This window comes from Equus quagga, chromosome 6, assembly GCF_021613505.1.
Source record: "Equus quagga isolate Etosha38 chromosome 6, UCLA_HA_Equagga_1.0, whole genome shotgun sequence".
Classification (NCBI taxonomy): Eukaryota; Metazoa; Chordata; class Mammalia; order Perissodactyla; family Equidae; genus Equus; species Equus quagga.
This window is the reverse complement of record NC_060272.1, coordinates 67,387,581-67,412,442: the sequence shown is the minus strand read 5'-3', so window position 1 is coordinate 67,412,442 and position 24,862 is coordinate 67,387,581. Positions and strand designations below refer to the sequence as shown.

Here is a 24,862-nt window from a genome sequence, read left to right as displayed (position 1 = left end):
CAAGAGCATTCTGGCTTATTGATAGCACGGTAACTTTCCAGCCTTGCACTGAGCTCATAGTTATGTCAAGTCTCCCTATTCTGTATTTGGGAGTTTGGTATTTCAAATCAAGTCTAAAACTTCTCATTTATTCATGTTAAATGTCATATTTATTACCTCATATCCTGCCAGCCTGTTATTTTTTGGATTCTGATTTTGTCACCTAACGCTTCTGCTCTCTCTCCCAGTTGAAGTAATTCAGTAATGGGCATAGCTCTTTGTGTATGCTTGTTACTAACCCTAAATACACTAACTTAGATGGTGATGGAAGATTTTTATTACTGTTCATAAGTCTGATTGAAGGATTTTGAAAATAGTAAAGGGAAAATGTGTAAATTCTTGTTCTTTAGAATTAATCCAATGAGATTAATCAGCCTTTAATTATGACCAACAGAAGCTAAAAAGCTCACTTATTTTTGCATGCTTATAAATGAAATCAATTTACTTATTTGGTTTTTCTGAGCAGATAAACCATTTTAGAGTATACATGATGATAAGATTTTGTGTTTGCTTCAGTCAGTCTGCTAATTCCAAGGCATCTGGGTATACAGTACAAAACATACAGTTATTTTAGAATTTAATGCAATTAGCTGCTCTAAGAGATACTGTGACATTGGAAATGTCATCACCTCCCAGCAGATTTAATGGGAACCAGGCGGGCAGGTTGCCGGCACCTGGATGCTTTTATGGCACACCTTCATAAAAGCATTTCCCTAAGAAAGAACACATCCTAAGTGTAGCTATTTAGCTTGGAATCATATAACAGATGGAGAACATATCACACTTTCCAAGTAAGTGAGAAAGCTGACATAACAGCTCTAACCACATTTTACCAAGATGTATCTGATGACTATGGAATAAAAAATGGTTCATTTTAAATATAAATGGTATGAGTTATTCCTGTCATGTGTATTAATGGTGTCTCTCAGCTGGAGTCCACACTAAATAAAGACTTAGAAAATGTCCAATTGATCCAATGGATCTAACCAAGCTAGAAAACTCCTACCAGATAACTTTAGCTTTGGCTGGATAATAGTATTACTTCCACCTCACATTTTGTCTTGGCATACAGTTATTACTTTGTTAATACTAATTTGGAAAATGGTAAAAAGGGTTTAGAAATCAACTTTATAAAGGAAACACAACCAATAAATATTTAACAAACTCAAACAGTTGTCTTGGTGATCTTGACTTGAAGTCTACAGAATCTCTATAAATGCCCTCATGTTACAAAATTAAATCATAATCTTGCTGTAGAGAGCTTGAAATCCACGGGATTCTATGTGTATACAGAAAAACCAGACATTTATTTATTTTCTAAGTAGATATAGAATACTAAGTTAGTGATATTAATCTGCAATAACTAATAAGGCTCCATTATTTGAAACAAGGCACAGAGGGAACTCCTTTTTCCAAATTACTTTGTCTGCTTTCTTCATAGATTATTTAGCCTAAATAGAGTCTATGATATAGGCGATCAAGTGCGTAACTAAGAATGAATACTGAAAAACGTAAAATATTATCATAAAGATTTGGTCAAAGTTTTTAAAAGACTGGAGAACTGTCATTAATGAAATTGGTTTGCTTAGAGGAAGAAAAAGTGAAAATGGGAACATTGACATTCAGTCTATGTTAGTAAAGCCACAGGAGCCAAGATTTCAAAAACAAATGTATTTGGTTACAACTTTGTCACATTAGGCAGTCTTCTTTGCCTCTACCATCCAGTTGCTATACTCCCTTAGGCCAAGATCTATAAATTCAGAGTCTGAACTATTTGTCTTGAAGAGACTGAGGGGAAGTGGGGCACAATGTCTACTCTTATGAATTACCCTTCATGAAATCATAGGTTGGAAGGGGACCAGGAAGTCATCTAGTTTACCCCCAAGAGATAAAATAATGATGCCCTTCATGGTTTACTCCTCAAATGGGATTCCCAACCAGTGATGAAGGGAGCTCACTACTCTTCCAGGACCCTGCTACATTTTATTTTAAACTCTATTATATGAAGAAAGTATAAACACAATTTGGCATTTTATAAATTTGTAAACATTCCTTCCAGTTGTATCATTGCTTTGGGCATTGATTACATTTAGGTTATCATGGAAATAATAAAGAGAACTAATTAAAGCAACCTATATTTTTAAGGTTAAAATGAACCTATTAAAAATGTTAGATTTAAAATCAGAACTTTGGACTTCTATAATAACTTTAATGTAAAATATTTTTTCTAACTAGGCCAGTAGAATTTTCTTTTCTCCCAGATTATGGATTTTTGTCCCAAATTAAAGTTGGAGAATCAAGTATTCTATTATTATAATTATTTATTTTATTGTGTATCTGCTTATTTTACATATTTATTTTTTCAGTGCTTTTACAGTAACTGGCACACACACACACATATGCATATACACATGTACATTTTTTCCCCCCTGCAAATTAGATGACCTTGGGAAAAATGCCTTCAAGTCCAGGACACAGCTCGTATATTTAAATAATGCATGTTAATTTCTTTTTTCAACCAGTTGCCTATTTGTCTGACAAATTCATCCTTAAGGAAACCCCAAGAGGAAAGCGTATTAACGATTTTAATGTAACCAACTGAAATAAAATTCTTCATCAAATAGTCTTATTTTGTTGTTATCATTGTTATTTTAGACATTAGGAGTCACGTGGTGCCATTCTGCAGTATCTCAAATATCACTTGCTGATGCTAATTACATCACAAGAATGCCATAAATATAATGACGAAAGTAACCCTTATCCGACATGGTCATTTCAATGTCAACATCTACTTACCAAGTTTTCTGAAAGAAACTCACTGAACAACACACGTGGTTTTTTCTGTTTATTGTATAGTCATTCTAAGGTGGTGAGTGTCACAAAGTTAACTTTTAGAGGAAGAATATGGTCCAGTGTGAAACACAAGGTACAACATTTTACAAAAAAACAAAAGCACAAAGTGATGGAACTTTCAAAATTGTGTAGTTCAATGGAACATTTCCTTGTTTAGCTCTATAAAACTCTGCTGATGGCCTATACTGATGGACTTTAAAACATAATGCTGTTTGAAACATTTTAACATCAAATGCTCTTAAGAGATGAATACACATCCAAGCAACTCAAATTGTAAGCAGAAATTAGGTCAACCTGTTTATAAAAATTTTATCCGAATTTACAATATTCATAACGTATTTCAATGAAAGTAAAAAGTCCTTAGAACAAATAAACTCCATTCCTTGCTTGTTGGTGAATATAAACTCAAAAAACACATCACAAGAAAATTAACTTTCATAATTCTTTGCCTACAACCTTTCAGATACCCACTATCTTGGCTTCAAAAACATTTTGTGGCCATATATAATAAAAACACCCAAGTATTACATGCATCATGTATACTAGTTGGAATTTATCCATCATCTTTACTAAAACGAACCACATTTTAAAGACACTATATATCATGCACTCATAAAAATTATAGCTAGGGCCTCAGATTTCCTATCTTTTCCACATGCGTCACAGGCACAAAATTACAAATATTTTCAACTGACAGTATAAGAAACTGCTTCAGGCAATTGGTACATTGAATTCGCTATATCTCTAATTTTCACACTGTACTTCTATGGAATTTCTCAATCAGATACAGCTGTCACTAACAAGCAGAATTAGAGACGCTAGCAAGGCTAATGCAAATACACATAAATGGGCAAATGTATGCATATATGGTAAATTCATTCCATGAACATTTTCAAGTGTGTATATATTTATATAGATATACACACACATATAACAAGTATAGTAAGGTTACTACTGAAAACATGTCAACAGTTTAGAATAGCGTTTTGAAAGAACATACAAAATTACCTTATAGGTTATCTGGCTTTGTCATTAAACTTACTTCAAATCAAATATAGTCTGGATTCTCTTCCATTTATGCTTCAATATAATACTCAACTACTCACAACTCTGTAAATCAGTATTCCATTTTTTAGTGAACACTGGTTGACAATCATTACATGTCATCAATACGCACACATTAGAGAAACATTAGTGATACTATTAAATCATTTTAACAATTGAATATTAAGACATAACAATATAAACATTAATGTGTGCTTATACTTAATACTTAAACACAATATTTATCTCAATTTCAAATTTTTCATTTATCTGGATTCTAATTTTTTAAAAAAATAAATCAGCATGTCTGATTATTTGGAACCATTTTGTCATACTAGTTAAGTGAACTACTTTTGAACTTAAACATGCCCCAACTAATAGGTCATATCTTAATATGACCTATTATAATTTAGGACATGAAGGCTTTACATGAAATTCCACAAGAGCCAGTAACTTATAAGGCTGTGTCACAAATACCATACTTTACTATCCATGGTCTACAAACATATACAAATACATAAGCACATCCACATACACACTGAGCCCTGCAAATTTACATAAACACCCACATACCTGTATAGATATATGGCCACATATGAAAAGTTTAGTAGTCCAATAGCTAAAATACATGGAATTATTTTATTATTTTTCAGGAATATTAGTCTACATTTTCATTCATTAGTATTAAGAAATCTGGGTTTTAGACTTTGTTGCTTTTAAAAGAAAAAAAAAAAGAACCCAATCATGTATAAATCTGCAGTGGATGCAACCAAAATATCCCTACTGGCTAACACAGGGAACACATATAGTACATAAATGCTGGTTCAGAAGGTTTTTAGAAGATACCACTTGATCTTTTAGTATTTAGATGAGCCAATATAAGAACACAGGAATGTGTACAGATGGGTAAACCTGATACTTCTTAAAAGCCTATGACAGTATAGAAACACTGTGGATTTTTTCCCCCACTTAATTGATTAAGCAAGACAAGAAATAAAGCATGTGGCTTTCAGAACCAGTCTTCTGAGTTCACACTGACCTTCACACTTGATATACTATTAGGTTTTTGCATTTCTAAAATGCTGAGAGCAGTGAAATATTTATCATATCTTTTTCTATAACGTCTAAGGAAAAAAGGTGAGTGCAAATGAAAAAGTATCAAACTTTTAACTAGAGCACAATGTCTTCACAGCACATTTAAGGTTTAACATAAGGACAAAAATCCATGGCTTTTGCTGGAGTTCTTTCCCGTTCAATGGAACACTTTTAAAATTCAGTGTCTAATTTTTCAAAAAACTTCTATAAGTAAGTTTTAAGTGTCTTTAAATCATCAATTTGGTTCCATCAATGAGCTGAAAAGTTCTGGTTTGTAGCTAAGGATTTTTTTATTTCTACTTTAGTATAATGGAATTACGTTCTGCATAGAAAGAGATTTCAAAGTCTATAAATGGTGTGCTATTTCAATCTCTGAGGGACTTTAGTTTCAAAAGTAAATGATATATATCGCCCCATGAACAGTCCTTTAATAAAAGTCATATGTTCAAAAGATTAAATGCTGTGGAATAGCATTTCCCTTGGAACTGCTTGAATGGAAAGTTGGCCATGATATCTATCGGCAATTAGTACAAGTCCAGTTTCTTTTTTCCGTGTCTAAACAAAGCCATGGGTTTCATATCAATTGGTAATATCTGCCACTTATCCAGAACAAATAGCATTTATCAGACCTCTCTAAGCAGTAGTTGTCCGTAAGATTGACAGCGCAGAGAAGTTAAAATTATTGGAATTTATTTTAGTTCTGGACCATCTGACCCCACCAGATTTAAGTTAACTGTTCCACTGCTTTCAATGCATTTTTGACAGTTCAGTCAAAGACATACTAATCTTTCATGGACTCAATTGTATGAAGTAACGTATTTTACGAAGACATAACTAGAACAGACACCACCACAGGCAACTTCACAGATGTTTACTGTTTCAGCTAAAACAAAGCAGTCTTTTGATCTCAGCAGGAGCCTCTGTTCCTTTCTATTGGGAACAGTTTTAAAACCTGAAGTCTGGAACAGGTATTATTATGAATTGTTCTTTCAAGATGGAATGGTTCAGTTTGTGGTTCTCGAATAACCTGCCAGAGAAGTGTCTTTCTCTCCAACAGACAGGATAATGAGGCACTAATTACTATAAGCCTAAGTTTTCAAATGCTGTTAGAGTGCCTGGACTTTTTTTTCTTCTTTTGGAAGGAATATTTTATTCACTTGGAAAGTGAGATGGTAACATATGTAACTATAAACCAGATGGTAAAATTTGATAGTTGAGCAATTTATCAAGGAGATAAATTGATAACATTTAAAACAGTATATGACAACTGAATTTCTCTCCATCTTGAATCAAACATTTTGTTTTTAAATTCAATTTTCAAGTAAAATTTGAAAAAGACTCAAGTAAAAGCCTCCAAATGGCATAAAATACATTTTTAATTTATCACCTACTGAGATATGTCAAGTCTGTAGAAAATAAAAATCATGCTTCACAAGTCTTAAATTGTTAGTGTTTGAACTAGTAAAACTAAGTGATCACTAGGATATGGCTAAATACAACAGACCATACACATTAACTTTTAACATTCAGATTTTAAAATAATCATTTTATGTTTAAGCAAAGCTGACTATAATTTTTTAAAAAGAGGACTAGAAGAGCAGAATTAGTAGGTTAATGTTTAAAAATGGGTTATAATCATAGACTTACTTGGTTTAACACAAAAGGAGTTTTGCATATGAAAATTTCCAAAACATCAGCAAGATTCAGGATTTATCAAAATGGAGATTTGGATATTTTGGGCCTGATTTATATAGCACTATGTAAGAGAATTCTGCTTTTCAAATTGATTTTTTGGAAGAAGTCCAGACATGATTTTTTTAGGTCTGTGTGCTAAGAAAAAAAAGAAAAGAAAAAGATTTCTGGCTTTAGCTTTTACATGTTTGAAAAATTACATATATGGCTATAGGGAGGAATTGTATAATTTATAGCAAAGCCACTGAACAAGTTCTTCATGTTGGTATATAGTTTAAGCTATAATCATGCTGTTTCCAATAAAAGATATTTAAAAAATAAAATTTACTTGACAACAGAAACAAGGAAAGTTCTTAATATCTAACATCAGAGTCTTCGTGAGATGTGTCCCTGACATGAGAGTTTTTCCTCCAATATGTTAACCCACAAAATGACAAGTAGCTTTGTCCACTGTCTAGAAAGAAAGAAAAATCTACTTGAATATTTTTATTATTTTGTAGTACCTTCAAAAAAATCAGCAATCCAAATTTTAAAAAGAATACAACTTTAAGAAAAAATATGCCTGCTAATGACATTTTAATCTGCTTAACCAAAAGTATAGAAACATTGTATCTTTGTGACTACTTATGATTAAAATGAAAACTCCATCTACAGAAATTATGACTCTGTATTGCTACATCATTAGCATGTTCTTATACTCAATATTGGGTCCATGTATGAAATTCACCTAGAGCCAGGCCTCGCACAAAAATCTCAGCAACTAAGCAAGTTTGTGTTCAAGCTCCCTGATCAAATCAATGTAGGAGATCTAAAAAAAAAATCTCCTTCAAGGATTAACATCATGAATATAAAATGCCTGTATATTTACTCTTCTTTGATTTGGGCTTCATAATTTCAAGGTATGCAAAACTCTTTTGTGTATTTTGCTGTTAGATTTTTGCTTAGGAAATGTGAAACCTTCACGCAATCACAAACCATATACATTGCTCCATTGTTTCTTTTACACTGAGTCTCCTACTGAATCCAAATCATCCGAAGAGAGGGGGCGATACAGGTCCTGTAAGATGAAGGGCGGTATAGATTTGTTTACTTGGCTTTCTTGGGTGCCCTGTGGCTCTCTTAGGAGTGGAGCAACACTGAATGAGCATCCTTGGTTTGTAATGTCATTGGACCTTTTGGAGTTACCAAATTTGAACAGGAGGAAAGACTGTAATTGAGAAACCATCTAAATAGACACAGTGGTGCTTATTTTGCCTTATTGGCTTTATCTGCTTATGAGCTTTTGCCTTCTTTCCTGTTCAGTTGAGTTTTATAGTCCCTGAGGTCTGTCAATGCCAACTCTGCTACTATGTATCCACGCAATTCTTCCTTGAGTATTTCCTTCTCATTCTGGGTGCAAGAGGGATGTGCTTACCTTACAAAATAATTTATTAGGAGCCCCAGCTGGCATTCAGCAAATTCTGGTCCCAGAGCCGCAAGTCAAGTGTTGCATTTTCACATCACATAAGCCCAATAAACACTGCCTTTTCAAAATTTTATGTTTGGAAGACAGAAAGAATGCAAATTTGATCTCCCCACTCCCTTCCCAAAGCTCTTCCCAGTTCCCCAACCACTCACCCATCACCAACCTCTTATTTACTCCACCCCTTTCTGCTAGGAGATCTCTCTGTTGGTAGCCAGGCAACCAGCTCAGATCTGCAGAGAGTGTCTAGAATCCTGGCTTCTTTTCTAATTTGTACCACCCACTCCTCACATCATCTGACTGATCAGATAATCTACAAAGTCAGCGATGTGGGAGTATAATGGGGCGCTTCATTCAACCTACACAACACAACACATTTCTTCCTCATGTATTAAGAAAGGGGCCCCCAAAAAGTTCATGGATGGACAAGATCCTCCGACACCTGCTTCTGTGACCCGTCAAAAGCTTCTAGACAGCAACTTAAATAACAGTGTTTTGGAAAAAGAGGGAGGTTGCTTGGTCCATTGCCACTAATACTTTTATAAAGAAAAACATCTGGCATTCAGACTCTTATTGCATATGACTATTCGAAAATACCAAAAGAGATAATATAAAAATGTGATTTTAAGGTAAGGGAAAAAAGCTGATTAAATCATCATAATTAATAAAAATAAAACTATAAATTTTTGTTATTTGTAAAGAAAGCAGTCAAATGTCTCAACATTCCATTTAAAACCCCCCCACAACTTATGTTCCTGTGTTTTAAAATGAGGTAGGAAGTGTGAGTGTGTGTGTGTGCGGGCGCATGCGTGTTGGGGGGGGGGACAGCCAACTCATTTTCCTGGCCATGTTGCTAGGCAACACAGAAGGAAAAATAGAAGTAGCTACTGTTTTCCAATTTGCAATAAAAAGAGTTAATTTATTCTTTGAAGTGTCTTCTTTTAGCACTTGCCATCTTTCACTTATTTCAGTATTTCCTGCATAGGAGTATAGCCAACCATTTGAGAGGAACATTAACCAAATTTGAAACAGGATCAGTTTTTAGAGAAATTCTAGGCCGATTTTAACTGGGAGGGCTTCTTTGATGCAACTGCCTCCACACCAAGATGAAAGCTCCTCTTGCTGAAGCAGCTGGGAGTGTCTCCACACAATGACATGGTACATGGATGGAGGATGTTCATTTATGGTCTAAATTCAAAAGCCGGGAAACTGAACTGTCTCTGAATTATCCACTGCTCTGCTCTGAATAACATGTGCTTAAAAAATGTTTTCAGATGATGATAAATGCTTTGTCTCCCTAAAACAAATGGAACTGTTTTCCCCTCTCAAGTACGGTGCTTGCATTGGTAGTTTAAACGACAAAACGAAGAATCTATAAGAGAAACATCCTTATAAACATTTCCCAAGTGCTGGCAATGTCAATTTCATAAGCCATCAGCCACACAGCTGCTGGGAGCTGGATGGAAATTTTCTGCCTCAGTTGGACAAAATCATAGTGAAGTAGAGAATACAGAGGGCAGAAGAAGCAAATTCTAGCCTCATTCTGCCAACAAAGGGGCAGTTGAGCAAAGTGCTTTACAGCCCAAAGACGAAGGTCTCATAATAAGCAAGCAGGGCAAGAAGCTCAGATTCGTGGCAAGGATTCTCAGTCTCTCTCATTTAATCTCAACCACTAAGCATGAGCTACATCCTGAATGTGACTTTAACTAGCTCAAATGATGAAGAGGGATTTCTATGCCAGGTGCATTCTCCAAAGTACACACTTCAAAAGTGAGAACGTTCTATGAAAGAGGGCCCTATCCGTGCCATATCCTAATGGCGGCCCCTATGGATGGGGACCTTGTTGGGCAAAACTTACAAGAAAAGAATCACTCCACTACTGCTTCCTCCACTCAAGGATAGACATTTGGGAGAGTAAAGGAATTTGGTCAGTTCTTCTTTTAATAGTTCACTAATGATTGCAGTATTTGAAAATACCAGATTAGACTGTGGCCAAGAAGAAAACCATAGTGACAACATTCAGATGAAACTGGAATAAAATTATTGAGTTTTCTGCATGGACAGAGCCTCTTTTTTTTTTCCAACTGAGGCCTGGAGAGGATAACAGACATATCTAAGATACCACAGCCATTTAGTGGAGGAGCTGGTGCCAAACCCCAGGCCTCATCAAATAATCTAAACAAGCTAAACCTGCTGCCAGGAGGATAGCGGAGAAAGACAATACAACCTGATAATTGGTGGGTGAGACTGCAAAGGGATTGGGGACTGACTGAGTCCCCTGCCCCCGACAGAGAGTGGTGTGTGAACACAACCTTGGCAAGAGGCTTGAAGAGAGAAGCCTCCATCTTGGATGCAGTTTTGACCGATGGAACTTAGAAGTCTCATTTTAAAACACATAGTAAAAGAAACCAAATTCCAGATGCCAGGCTTTGAGTTCAGAAGCCTCCAGGGAGCCCCTGCTGATTAAAATGTTCGATGAGCCCCATCATAAAGCCTCCTAAAAGCACATACTCCTCCCTCTGCACCTGGGAAATCTGGACAATGAAAGGCCTTCCATTTCCTTCACTGCACCTTCCCCCACCTTCCCTTCCCACTCCTTGTGTTCTTGCCCTGGTATTACCGGAAAAGACGAACAGTACAGGTTGTGAGAGGATAAGAAGAGTAGTTCTTCCATCCTGAAAGAATTGCTAATCCTCACCCCTCGCTTAGCATAGAGAAGCTAACACTGTCTCCAGTAACTGTTTGACTTTGGTCTCCAAGCTCAGTCAACTTCTCCGTTATTACACAAGAAGTTAAAAAATAAAGGCAAGTAGTAATGAAAGAGAAGGTGCTCGTGTGGGTTTCATTCACAAAAGCACATGTCACATGTACCCATTCCTTGTGCCATGGACTCCAAGCCACTCTGGACCACCACTCTATGCCATAAAGCAACTCCTCACCATGGCCCACCTGTCCAACAACGGCACTTTTCCTTTTCTTCTTAAGGAAGGCTGATGATCAGTGATAATGTCTAATAAATCTTGTTACAACTAAGGAAGCTTAGAAAGCAGTGCCAATAAAGTTGTGCATTCAGGACAAAAAGAGTGGGGTATTTAACAGGGAAGCAGCAACTGTTTATTCTTCTCAGAGTTAAGATTTGGACAAGTTTACAGAGAAATTAAGAGCCCTGAGTTACAGCAAGTGAAACCACAGCCATAATAAGTGACCTGCCATTGGTCACCACCTGCCCTTGCCTGATTATTACACTTAGAGTCAAGCAGCCTGATTATGAGAGAGACATTTGCTGGCACCTGTGCCATTCTGCACCACGGCTCAGACCCGTCTTAAACAAAGAGCTTGCTTTATCTCCTTACCCTCTGCTTCCGCAGGCTTCCTGGGCTGGTGGGTGATGGGCTTGGTGATTTGCCCGAGCGCGGAGTAGAGAGCTGACTACCAGGAGTTCCATTAACTAGAAGAACAAAGAATCACAGAGAGAAAAAAATGGCATGTTAAAGAACTTTCACGACAAATAATCTCTCCAGAAAAACAAACAACTGTGGAGGGACATTTGCTAAAATTCCAGACAGCTTTTCATCTGTAGTCCTGAAAAAAAGCTTTGGGGATAACCTTCTTTAGAAATTCACTGTTTTGTTAATCCTGTGTTTAACAGAGCAGCAGCTTACATAAAGATTTTTTAAAATGTACTTTACACAACTTTCCTGATGAATTTATTAATGATGCCTTTAATGGCACCAATAGAGATTTGAGGCACGTGATTGAGGTCCTGAGACATTTTCAATGGATTCACCCTTAATTTTTTGGTTCAGCTTCCCAGTACCGCATAGTAGGAGTAAATATTAGCATAGCTCACAAGTGATATTCCCCGTGTCTTGTTAAAAAGATCATTGCCCTCACTTCTAGAAGTTCCTGCATTCACTTGTGCCCTGTACATCCCCCTAGCCTAACTCTGAAGGACCTGCCGTAAACAGGACAAAGCAATTGGTGCAGACGCTCAGGAACTCCTCACAATCTGTCTTTGCTGCTACTCTAAAGAAAAGCTGCTCTTTAATAGGTTTAAATCACTGGAATTCTACCCGACTCTCCAGACTTTTACACAAGATTATCACTAAACGGAATCAAAGCCACACAGCTCAAGTAAGCAATTCTTTTGTCTGAGTAACAACATCGAACACTTAAAGACATGACTTGATAAAGACATATAAGATCACCATTATTTTACCTGTAAAAATGACAACATTTTTATATGTTTTACATCCACAGTCAGTGAAGTAGAATTAGCAATGAGACACACACATTCTCAAGGATGCATAAGAAACATTTTCCACGAGGGAGAGCGATAATGGATTGAACTTACCTTCTATGAGTTCTAACATGGACACAGTCTTAGTGTTAAACCTGACAATAGCAAGAGGCGAAATCCCTTCTGAGCACTAAGCCAAGGACCCGCAGAAACGGGAAGCGTTTGGATTAGCTAAGGATGGCTAAGGCTGCTCCCAGAGCAGGCTGAATGAGATGCAGGATTCACCAGCAGATGCCTTCTCTGCGTAAGGCTGACGTCTTCTAAGCAGCAGTGGGAGGTGCGGGTTCTGTCTTAGGCTACATCAAAGGTGTCAATTAAGCCTCATGCCAACTCGGAGCCACTGCAACCCCCACCAGACACCACTAACTCCCGGAAGCCCAAGCCCTTTCAGTACTTTGCACTGAATCATAATGAAGTGCCTCTGGGGGCAAGAGACCCAGTGACTCATCTGAAAATCAAAATGACAATAACTCTTGCAAAGCCTGGTGACTACCGGGGAATAAGTACACCCTCACAAAATTCAGTGGCAAGGTACAGCGTTTATTGCTTTTCCACACACAACATTTGCACAAAAACTGAGGGCCCATGAAAGTGGGAAGCTCCTTGTTCTGTCACCTTTTTCAAAGATCTTCAAAAAATGTCACATAACCCATACTGCACTAATTTGTAATTTTGCCTCTCAAACGTATTTGGTGATTCCTTCTAAAAAAAAAACAGCAACAACTATTTTTTGGCAGATTCAAGTAGGAAGCACTGTGAATGCTTTAGTTCGCTTGCATTCTACAGTCCTGTCTTTGCTGAATGAGCTTGATGCTCAGGCCTCTTGATACTGAACTTCCCAGCCAGTGGCCTGTATGGGAAGGGCTCTGAAATAGGCAAGAACTGTGGGCAGAGGCAGAATCTACAACTAATACGGCAAGAGGTTCCCTACGAGTTGACTGGAACACAATTTTTATGAATGTAACATTTTCTTTGCCCACTTTTATTCTGCCTTATATCTTTACACCACACATAAAGGCTACACAGATTGGGAAAAAATGAGCAAATGGGGAAGCAAACACTGTATTAACATTTTTTACTTTGGGGACTCTAATCTTATCAAGCCAATGGAAAATAAAGAAAAAGAGAAAGTGGACTCCCAGGAAAACAGTCTTAGGAATACCTTGCTTAAAAAAGCAAAACAAAACAACAAAAAGCCTGCATTTAGTAAGTTCTCGTTATGTGTGCATCTCAGTTTGCTGGAGTTATTTTCTATGGACCAGTTAATGCACCTAAACTTACATACATATATTTAACACGCAAACACACATATGTGCATACGCACACACTCGCATATTATCTCATTTAACACTCACAATTACTCTGTGAGGGAGGAAGTATTATTTTATAGATGAGGAAACTGAGGCATGAAGATGATAAGCAACTTAACCAGCAAATGCGGGGCAGAGCCCAAAATCTAACCTAGGTAATGGAAACCTGTAGTCTTTACTGCCTTCCCTTCCCTTGCCAGCCTTCTAGCCTGTAGGGAAATCAGATAACTAAACTAGTAATCACAATAAAGTATTTAGAGAGGGGAAGTATTGGGTTTTGCTATTGGAATTCTAACAACTTATGGGGTCAAGGTTGGCCTCCATCCTACAGAGAGGTTAAGAGGTAATGGAGCCAGAACCTAAGCATTAGTAGGAGTTCTCTAGGTGAAACAGGGAAGGGCACAATGAAGGAAAAGTATTTCAGGTTGAGGGGACCAGCTGTTTCATGGCTGGGCACGGAGGAGGGAGCAAGTGTGGTGCTATGAAGAGACCTAAGTAAGTTAGCGTAGCAGATAAGTGGAGTTGGAGAGAAAGAGCCTTATGAATGAGGATGGAGAGTAGACAGGGGTTGCATAATGCAGGGCTTCAAAATTCATGTTAAGGAGTCTGGTTTTTATCCAAAGGGCAATGATAAAGCTATTGAATGATTTTAAGCAGGAACTAGGGGATCAGATTTGCATTTTAAAAAGCTCTCAAGAGCTCTTGTTCTGTCAAGAATGGATTAGAGAACAATAATGTGTGCAAGGATATCCCTTAGGAGAATGTCTAGGGAAGAAAGAGGGTGGCACACGTAAGGGTCCTGTGGTCAGAGAGATAGAGTAGCTGAGTCTAGGGTGGTGCAGTGGGGGCGGAGGTCAATGGAAACATTCCAGAGAGATTTAAGAGAGAAAACCATAGGAAGTGGCAACTGATTGGTTGAAGAGGATTACGGCTAGCAAGAGAGCAGGCTTGGAAGGACATAGAGAGTTGGGCCATGTTAAACTGAAGCATCTTATGTGACATCAATTCTGCAATGTCTGTGCCCTGATACATCTAACCAGTAAAAAAAAAAAAAAAAAAGACAAAAAATTCTGCATTGTAGGTTGGTGTAATTTTTCCTGTTTTAGATGAGGAAACTGAGGTTCAAAAAAGTAACTTTCCCAAAGTCAAACAGCCTGAAGGTGGCAGAACCAGAAAGGGATCTCACTTATGTCTTATTCAAAGAACTGCACGCTTTTCCCATGAGTGGCCTGTCCTGGCACCTCAGGACATGTCCAGGACTCTTGTCTTCTGTCTACAGTCCTTAGACAGCTAGGTTTCTCTATCACTGGGGCACTCTGGCCTGTCTCCTTTATTTAAAGCCACCGGGCTCAAGGCTTCCACTTGTGTTGCCATCTCTGGAAAAATAAAGCTCAAGTGCCAGACAAGTCATCTACATTCAAACATTTTTGGAACATAACCTGCTTGAAAGTTGGCAATGGCTGGTATTCTTAGGATCAGAGTTCTGTTCAGACTCTTCCACTTGGCCAACTGAAAAGCATTAGTGACTTCTTAAAATGGTTCTCGACTTCCAGAAAACATCACACACCTTATTGTTGAATCACTGCTGGAATAAAGAATTATATTTCATAAGTAAGTTTGATACGTATTGAGTTCAGTTGTTTTTTATCCTGTAATACCAGAAGTCCCTCAGAGCCAATAAAAAGGGCCTTGTCACTTATTTAACAGAACTTATTAAAATTCAACTGACAAATGGTATTACTTTACAGAGGCCTTTATTAAACAATTCTTTATCTTGAAGGAGGAAAATTCAACTTAACATGGTTGTTGTTAAGTGGCCAAGCAGATCTAACCATTAATTATTTCAATCTGAATTCATTAAACTCTGAATACTAAAGTACTTTCAGATCCACTGCCTTATATCTAGTTCTGATTTCCTTTGCTCAGATCTGTCTGGGTACATTTTCCTTAAATCCTGCATGCCTTGCTCTGCTTATTACCTCCTGAATGAGAAGCGCTACGCTTAGGCTGGATTATTCACAGATTCCATGATGATCAATTATATAATTGGCCCCCAAAGGGCTGTGGAAGAACTCTGCGGAGCTTGCTCCTTTCATCCCTAATCCACATCCCTCTCTTTTTCAACTCTCCATCACCTAAGCCTGTCAGGGACACAACAGCATGAATCGGTCACAGCACATAGCCCCTCATGAAGGATCCAGTCTCATCTTTTCCTTCGTCATTTTAGATGGATGATCCTACTATATTTACTCATTGGAGGCTGAATTCAGGGTTCTATAATCAACCAGTCAGTACACACAGTGTACACTCACTATGCGCCTGACTCTGTCCATTGGTCCCTGTGTCCCAAAAGCTTATAAGTGAATATGAAGGTTATCAAAACATTCTAGAGTTTGGAACTACTAATTTATTGCTCCTTTTAGCTGACTTTAGTCTCATGTGTGCATGTTAATTTAGCAACCCCTTTGTGAAGATATAGGGTTTCTTCTCAAGAGTCTCAGACATCAAGTGAAAGCTAACAAATGTCCCAAACTGATACTGAAATCAGAGGAATCTCCAAGTAAGATGATCTAATTGCCAGGTGAGCGACTTTTTGGACGTGAAAATCCACCTTGCCATTTCCCAATTTTCTTTCTGCACCGAAGGTGACTAGTCCATTTGTGATGCTCCACCACAGGGATGAGAGGAGGGAACGTGTCTGCATGTATCTGGGTGTCCATTTGTGTGTCCAGGGGCTGCCGATTCAGGCATGTTGCTGAGGAGATCTAGCTGCTGGCCTTAGACTTTCCCTCACTCCCTGATCATGGAGGAAGCTTTAAATACCGTACAGTCTCTTTTCTCAGCCCTTGGCCATTGCTTGCTACATTACTGAGAAGCGAAAGAAAGAAAGAAAAAGCAAATGGAGTCAACTGAAGCAAAGAGAAAAAAACAGGCAACTTTCTAATCGGGGGGCACTTTTGGGAAAAGATGTTTTGTCCTAATTCTATCTTCATAGGTGCTCACCTCAGAGGTGAGGTGGAACCCTGATTTTCTCCATTTGTCTACGTTCTCTTCTTAACCTGAGACAATGGGTCAAATTCAAAGGGACTATCTAATGAGAATAATGGGAAATGGGGAGGTCAATGGAAAAGTGAGGCTGGAGAAAGGGATATGGCTCTATGCGCTAATTTTTAAATAAATATTTACAAAAAGCCCTTGAACCTCAGAAAACCTAGGCAACTTGAACAGATCCCAGTATTTCTCAAGTCACTTATCTGGTCAACATTTACCCAGAGTTACCATGAACTTGGAAGTACTGTAGATTGTGTAAAGAACTCCTGCTCTCAGAAACCTTGCAGCCTAGTAGGGAGATACAACATGTCACCTGTAGACTGAGAGCCAAGTCAATTGTCACGGGATTGTAGAGGTGGGGAAGACCCTCAACAGTGAGGTGATCAGGGAATGTTTCACAGAGGACAGCTAGGTTGAATTGGATGTGCGTACTTTAGAGAGCTGAAGTGACAGAGGAAGGATTCTAGGCCAAGTGATAACAGTACAGGTACAAGGTGGACAAGCACAAGGGGTATCTGGTGGAAATCTCAATTAGTTTATAGGATGTAGGACAAGTCCAGAGGGGATAGAAGATATGGCTGGAAAGGAAGACTGTGGCCAAAGCAAGACAGTTCTCCATCTGAGAATAAAGGGTTCAGATTTCATTTGGCAGACAATAAGCAATGGCAACAAGTCGGACATCAGTGTGCAGGGCAGATGCAAGGAGCAGAGGACAAAGGCAGGGAGGAGACCAGCTAGCAAGCAGTTTCTGTAGCCTGTGAGAAACCAGAGTCCTAGGACAGCATTGAAAGGAGGAACCAGGACGACTGGTAACAAACTGAGTGTGGAAGGGGAGGGGAAAAAAGAGTCAAAAATGATTTCTAGGTAAAAGGAAACAGATTAATTCAAGAATAAAATAGGATCATCTCGAGTTCTTTGATTTACAACTGTGAAAATGTGTCAGCTGGGATCCCAGAACAGGCCGTGGTTATTACAAGGGAATGAGGTGCTTAGGGCACCAAGGATTAGGGTGGTTGGGGGCCCTGGGACTGATGGCCTCTGCAGACCCCTGGTCCCCGGTGGGTGCTCTGCCCCCACCCAACCAGGTATTGCAGGACCGTCTCCCCTCAGAGTTAAGCCTGGGAGTTAGCCCTAAAGCAGTCCCAGCATGACCCCCAAGGACAACATGCCCAGAGAATGATCCACTAGTGTCTGGTCTTGCCCCGTGAAATGGATCTTTCACAGGTCACCAGTGGTATCCTCACTGCCAAATCCTATAACCTCCTTTCAGTTTTCAGGCTACTTGGCTTCCTAACATAGAACATTTCTGGCCTCTTTCTCTATCTCAAAAATTTCTGTCTTCTGTCACTGCCTTCTCATCATTCTCTTGCCTCTTCTGATGTACTCTGATTATTGCACATGCTCCCCATGTTCCCCTTTTCATCCTTACTTTACAAATCTCTTGTTGGGTTGTTGGGGGAACTATCTTACATTTCTATTATTTAAGTTACTACTATATGCCAGGATCTCCCAAATACCCATTGGCAGCTCAAATCTGACTTAAACACAGTTACATATTCCTAATTGCCTGCTGATGTTTCTGAAGCATCTCACATTCCACATGTCCAAAATGGAACTCATTCCCTACCGCTCCTCCTCAACTGACAAACCTGCTCCTCATCTCTGATTCCTCCCTCTTCCTTCGGCCACATATCCAGTTAAATTCCTGGTTTCATTTCTCTTTTGAAGTCTCCCCCATTCCCAACATTGCTGCTTAAATTCTGTCCTGACGGTTTCTTTCCAGGATGACTGAGTGGCCTCATGGAGCCTTCCCGGCCCTTCCTTGACCCCTCATATGTAACCATCCTCTCTAACATCACACTGTTGTTTCTAAAATTCAAATAAAAATCAAATCATGGCCTTACTAAAAATCTCCTTTCACCCCCTAACACCAACAACAAAATCAGGCCTTCATGGCCCTGTGCAATCTGACCACAACCAACAGAGCCGCTACCATCTTCTCCAGCTCTTTCCTAGTATCTCTCCCTCATTTTCACTGGACTAGCAAGTGTTCCTTAAATATTCCATACAACACTTTCATGCCTTTGTGCCTTAGCTCACACTGTTTTCTCAGGTGGTCACACCACCCTGGTCCTTCTTATCCTGGCAGGGTCCTTCAAGTCCCAATTTATAAGTCCTTTTCTCTTGGAAGCTTTTTCTGATCTCATTAATGTGATTTAACCCCTTCATCCTCTGGGCTGTCATAGTACTTACTACACTATTATAGTAAGTAGTATATATGTTTGTCTCTTTGAAGAACTTGAAGACAAGAACTGTGGCTTAATCATCTTTGTATCCTTGGGACCTAATACATGCCTGGAACACAGTAGATGCTCAGGAAATATTTATTTAATTAACATGGGGGATTAACAGTGAGGAGTTTATAAAAGCAGTTGACATGAGGTGCTGCCTCCACATAGACAGTGGGTCAAGACAATGGTTCAAAGTTTTGAAGAGCATCTGTGGAGATGTGGAGGGTGAGCACTAGGAGGGAAGTGATGGGCGCAAGGCAAGAGAATGGAAGGAGGATTGAGCTTTACATGCAGGACAAATTCTAAAAACGCAAGGGATTAATCATCAGCCCCCATGATTTTCTTGGTGCATCATGTTTTCAACAATTCCCTTGGAACCCCAAAGCAGAAAAGATCCTCCATAGAATGTATAAGGCTGAAATCTCCATACTAGAGGAAAAAATTGAGCTAAAAATTAATAGCTAGCAATCTGCCTTTGAAGATGTTTGATATAAATAAAAATATTGAAAAATTGGAGTGGTAAGATGATTAAAATTCTCTTCACTTCCCCAGCTTTGATTTTTGTCTTATCTGCATATGTTGCATAAAATATTTTATATAACTGTAAAGAAGTAAAATTTGAATAGCATAAATAAAAAGACTTCAGGATTTCCAGAGTCACATACAAGTAAGTTTTAAGCCAGGGAGTATAGAATGGTGCTTCAGTCATGGTAGAAAGTCATTAACTAAGGCATCCATCTTTTCTTCTTTCGAATGTTCACTCTTGCATATCAGCATTGCTGGTCCATGATGGGTTCTCAATGACCACTGAATGAGTGAATGGTTGTTGCCAGGAGTGTTTCTACCATAGACTATAAACTTCCAGAGAGCAAGAAAGTGCATCAGCTCATACTTGAATGGATGGGTGGAAGGCAACCCATGGGGATTCAGTTATGTTTGCCATGGCTTCTACAGACAGAGATTCTAAACAGAGGTTGTCGTGCTACGAGAAAAGATGTGTCATCCATCTAAATGCTAATAAAAACTCTAAAACAAACAAAAGACCCCAAAATTCTTCTAAGGGATCCAAGAAGAGGTCAAAATTTTGAAATCTGTACATTTTAAGGAGGATTGCAACAATGAAAATTCAAGATAGATAAATATATTTTTCTTATACTTTTAATACTCAGAAAACAATATAAAGCAAAACTAAACTTTACCCATTCTTACAGAAATTGAATTAGTGTATATTATACTCTTATCTTGGGAGATACTTTGTTATAACTTCCCTGTGCAGATAAAGGAATTTTACTATTAAACTGTACATCTTATGAGACATCTGTGTTCCAAAGGCAGACACACATGAACAAAGATTCAACCCATATTAAAGACTTTTTATGATGCTCTCATATATTCTTGTTTCTTTAAGAAGCAACTAAAAATCATTTTTCCAATTCCCTAGTGAAAACCACATTCAATGTCTCAGCACAGAATAGTCTACGGTCTCATTATTCTTCTTGTGTATTACTAAGGCTTCTGGTTTCTTTTTTCTAGCTACAACTCCCTCCTTTGGACTCTTTCCGTTATGGAGACTAATAACAATTCAACAGGTACGTGAATTATGTTATCTGTAAATTATGTAGGGGGCTTGACATGTATGCTTCTTGAGAGTGGGGGCTATTTCTTTCATCTCTGCATTATTAGCGCCCAGCAAATGCCTGACCTTGGCAGGCCCGTGCTTGATATTTCTGAATGTGTAAATGAACACCTTATGTTAATAAATCACCTCTAACTGCTTTTAGTCCCAAGAAGAGGAACGGGTAAGGGACAAAGAGAAGATTTATAGAAGATTCTCCTTCTTGTTCTAACACCGGCTTACACAGGCAAGTTTCTGTCTGACACTGACAAACATCATGAAGCTGGGTTGACTCATTTCACCTCCTGGGACGCTGGTGCCTGGGACTAATCCTTAGGCTTCTGCTGCAAGGTGTAATGATGTTGTAAATTGCAATCTTAAACCAGGTATTGTATTAGTTGTTTCCTGGAGATCAAAACTTTAATAAGCAGAGGTGAAGAAACAGATATCAAGGATTGTGTTTCTGGAGCACTGGAAGCCCCAGGTGCCAGCCCTGAGCTGCCACTAGTAACTCTGTGAGACTGGGCAAAGAGTTCCCCCCAGCCGAGCCTCTGCTTCCTCATTTCTGAAAACAGACTATATTATTTATACCTTGTCTTGCTTGTTGTTGGGAAAATCAAAAAAGATCAAAAAGATAAAAGTCCTATGTAAACTCTGATGTTTCATTTAAATATAAGTTAACAATATTACCCTGAACAGCAGCATGGCTCAAAAACTGAGCAAATCTTAATTTTATACCATGCTCCAATCTCTGCATAAGGTAGAAGGATGAATACTGGAAGTAGAAACTAAAAAAGTGAAGTAAAACCATTTCAAACTTTAATATTTTAGGGGGGGAAAACAAAGATTCTTTAACGTTAAAAAGTTAGGTTCATAGTGGTGACTGAGTTTGGGGCAACATCAATGCTTGAGAGGTATGAAAGTAAAATTATTCACATTCCAGTCTTTATGATTTATGAAAAACACTAAACAGGCTATTTGAAGAAAATGGTGATACAATCGATAGAGAGATAATTCACTGCTCCTTTCTACTGGTTTCAAGAGCCATACTTGAGTAGAGACAGGAGTCTGGGCTAGTGTGGTGGAGGGATCTGAGGGAGGGTCTCCCTTTGACATCCAACAGCTACACTTCAAAATGGAAATATCACTGTACTTCCTAAACCCTGGGCTTAGGTCCCAGGGAAAGGGAGGGGTCTTGGATCACTGGCATCATCCACATATCTGCAACTGGATACTGCTGCTCTGTAAACCATCTCTAAATTAGAATCATCCACCAGAAGGTGGTAAGATCTGGTAGCAAGTCAGAATCAAGAGACAAGGCATTACATATTATAAGTTGTATATAACCGAGAAATGCTTGTATGGCATATCTTCTAGATCAAAATGCAGGAAGTTTAACATTTTATATGCATAAACGGTCATATTAAACAATACATGATCACTGCCATTTAATTAATTTTGACCTAGAAGTTAAAGACACCTTGAATGAAATGTTAATTTTTGAAGAACATAGTGATTTTAGAATAGATTGGGATTCCACTTTCTTTATGGAAATGATACTACCTGGCATGGCTTACCTATCACAGATTCTAAGTTGGCTCTGGTTAAATAAACCAGGTTTCAACTAGAGTTGAAAAAGGCTTTTGGGAAAGAACAGAAAATAAAAACAGTTGCTTGAAGCAATCTATTGATTTTGAGGTATGTGTCCTACCAGCTTAAACTTCTAAAAGAAATAGTTCCAAATGTTGGCAGTAACAAATACAAACATATTTAATACATTTGCCTGTCTGCTTTTTTGAGTTTCTAAAATTACTCTTGGTAAATAATCTATTCATCTACAAGGTTATAATTAAATATATTATACTTATAAGAATTATATAATCTTAGAGATGCTGAATAGTGACTACGTTACCAGTTAATTCTAAAGTGAAATAATTTCCTGTATTCATAATTATCATTTTAAGATTAGATTCATGATTCTTTTGTATGTGTGACTCAAATTTTATATTCTTTTTTGGAGTAGAACAGGCTCTTCACTATTTACAGGTTATTTCTGAGTTGCAAAAATTCTCTCTCCATGTTTTCCTCCTTTATTCACCTGTGCAGTCTTAGCTGCCACCTCAGACAGACAGAAAGTGTGGGGACACTTCTTGCATCTGTAATGGAAACCTTAGCAGGAGACGGTCACTGCTCCAAATCTCAAGATTCTACTCTTTGACACGTGCATGATAATCTGACCCATCCTCTACCTTCCTTGACTTATGGGGACAAAAAGAAAAAAGAAAAGAAAAGAAATTCCCAAACCCAGGATCATCTAACTGCCTAGAGCTCTTAAAAACAAAACCTGTTAAAAACAACAACAAAAAGTTAATAGTGATAGTGCATACTGAGTCTCTTGAAATACCTATTCTGTAAAAGATGCAAGAATTTGGCTAATCACCCACCCATTATTAGATGTTTACCTGCATTACACCTGATATTTTAAAATTCATGGTATATACATGGTATATAAGAGGAAGAAGAGAGGAAAGATAAGTAACATTTGTCAATGTCAAAGTTGGTTTGGATTGGGGACTAATTTTGTTTTTTAATATTGATGTTTTTTAGTAGTATTAATAAGGTTTCAGTTAAAGTGGATGTTTTTCTTCTTCATATCCTTCCATAATTGTACTAAATAGCCAACATTTTAGGGGAAACAGGCTGGCTAGGCCCTCCTTCTCCCTTTCTGCCCCATGGGAATTCATCCTACAGCCCAGGCTTTCTCAGAGAAAATGAGGAATGTTCTTTGGTCAAGGCTGAAAATCTTCCAAAGGGCTCAGTTTTAACCTGTCAGCTGGCTAATGAACAAGTTAAGGTCTCCCAGGGGAATTTGAAAGCAGCAATTCCAGCATCAGTCTGTCACTTTGTGGAGGTCCCTATCTCTGCATGTAGGTGGTGTCTCTCTTAAAGGGAGAGACTTTCCCCAATATCAGTTTCCAGGGAAGGGATGATCTTGGCAGAAATTCTCTCTTCTCCCAGGTAACTCGTTCTCTGAAGGCATGCCACTGTAAGGAAGTAGTAAAGGTAGCTGGTGTCTGGTACTCTCCTTTGCTCATGGCTCTCCTGGCCTACACTTCAAGGTATCTAGGGGTCTGCTCTTGGGTTGCAAGGATTAAAGATGGACATTACCACTTGGAGGCAAGCAGGGAGGTAGAAAGGAAGTCAACTCTGTCATGCCAATAAATGAAGATGAGCAAGTCATATCTTTTCACCCCAGATTATCCAGAGTCAAATGACTTCTCGTATTTATTTCTCTTTTGTTACCTGTAATTCAGTGGCTCTCAAACTTCTGTGAGCATCAGAATCACCTGGAGGGCTTGTGAAAACCCAGATTGCTGGGATCTAGCTCCAGAGTTTCAGATTCAGCGGGTCTGGGGAAGGACTCAAGACTCTGCATTTCTAACATGCTCTGGTGATAGTGATACTTCTGGTCCAGGAACCACACTTTGGGAACCACTTCCTTAACCCACTGTTTCTCTGAATGTGGCCCATAGACTATCTGATCAGAATTGCCTAGAATACTTGGTAAAACACAAGTTTATGGTCTTAGTCAAAATCAAGGCGGGGAGGGGGGTGGTCAGGATGACAAACTTTATCAAGTTCCCAAATGACTCTCATGCACTTTAAATTTTGAGTCTCACTACCTTACTCTTTAGCAAAGTTTTATTTTGGTGTTCTACCCAATATGGGTGAGCTATGTGGTATCAAGGGAGGAGTTCTTAGCCCACCTCTAAACTAGGCAGGGTGAATAAGCTGCATCTCAAGTACCAGTAGTGTTCTGAGACTTATTCCCTTACTGGTTACGAAGTAGGCCATGCTGTGGGAAGGGGGCAGTGGTAGCCCCTGTTGCCACCCTCAGAGTGAATATCAAAGAAGAAGAAGGTCTGTGGAGACCTATCCAGGGAAGAGCAGGAATGAGTAAAGCTCAAGGGGAAGGTGTCTCTTAGAGAACCCAGTTGGGCTGGGGCTCCACTATCCAGCCTACAAAAGTTCCTTCTTCCAAGACTCACTTTGGAGGTTTCAGTTTTACTTTATATTAGGAAAAACAGATTATAGCACCTCTGTTTTTAA

At 38.5% G+C, this 24,862-nt stretch overlaps 1 protein-coding gene across 3 annotated transcripts in view; it reads right to left on the bottom strand.

Moving 5' to 3' along the window:
• The window catches only part of DCLK1 (doublecortin like kinase 1), a 320,917-nt gene that overhangs the window by 67,129 nt on the left and 228,926 nt on the right, over positions 1–24,862 (bottom strand). For all 3 annotated transcript variants that reach the window (XM_046664669.1, XM_046664671.1, XM_046664670.1), the window contains exon 6: positions 11,539–11,633. In XM_046664669.1, coding sequence (XP_046520625.1) covers positions 11,539–11,633 — 95 coding nt within the window. The remainder of the gene's footprint in view (positions 1–11,538; positions 11,634–24,862) is intronic.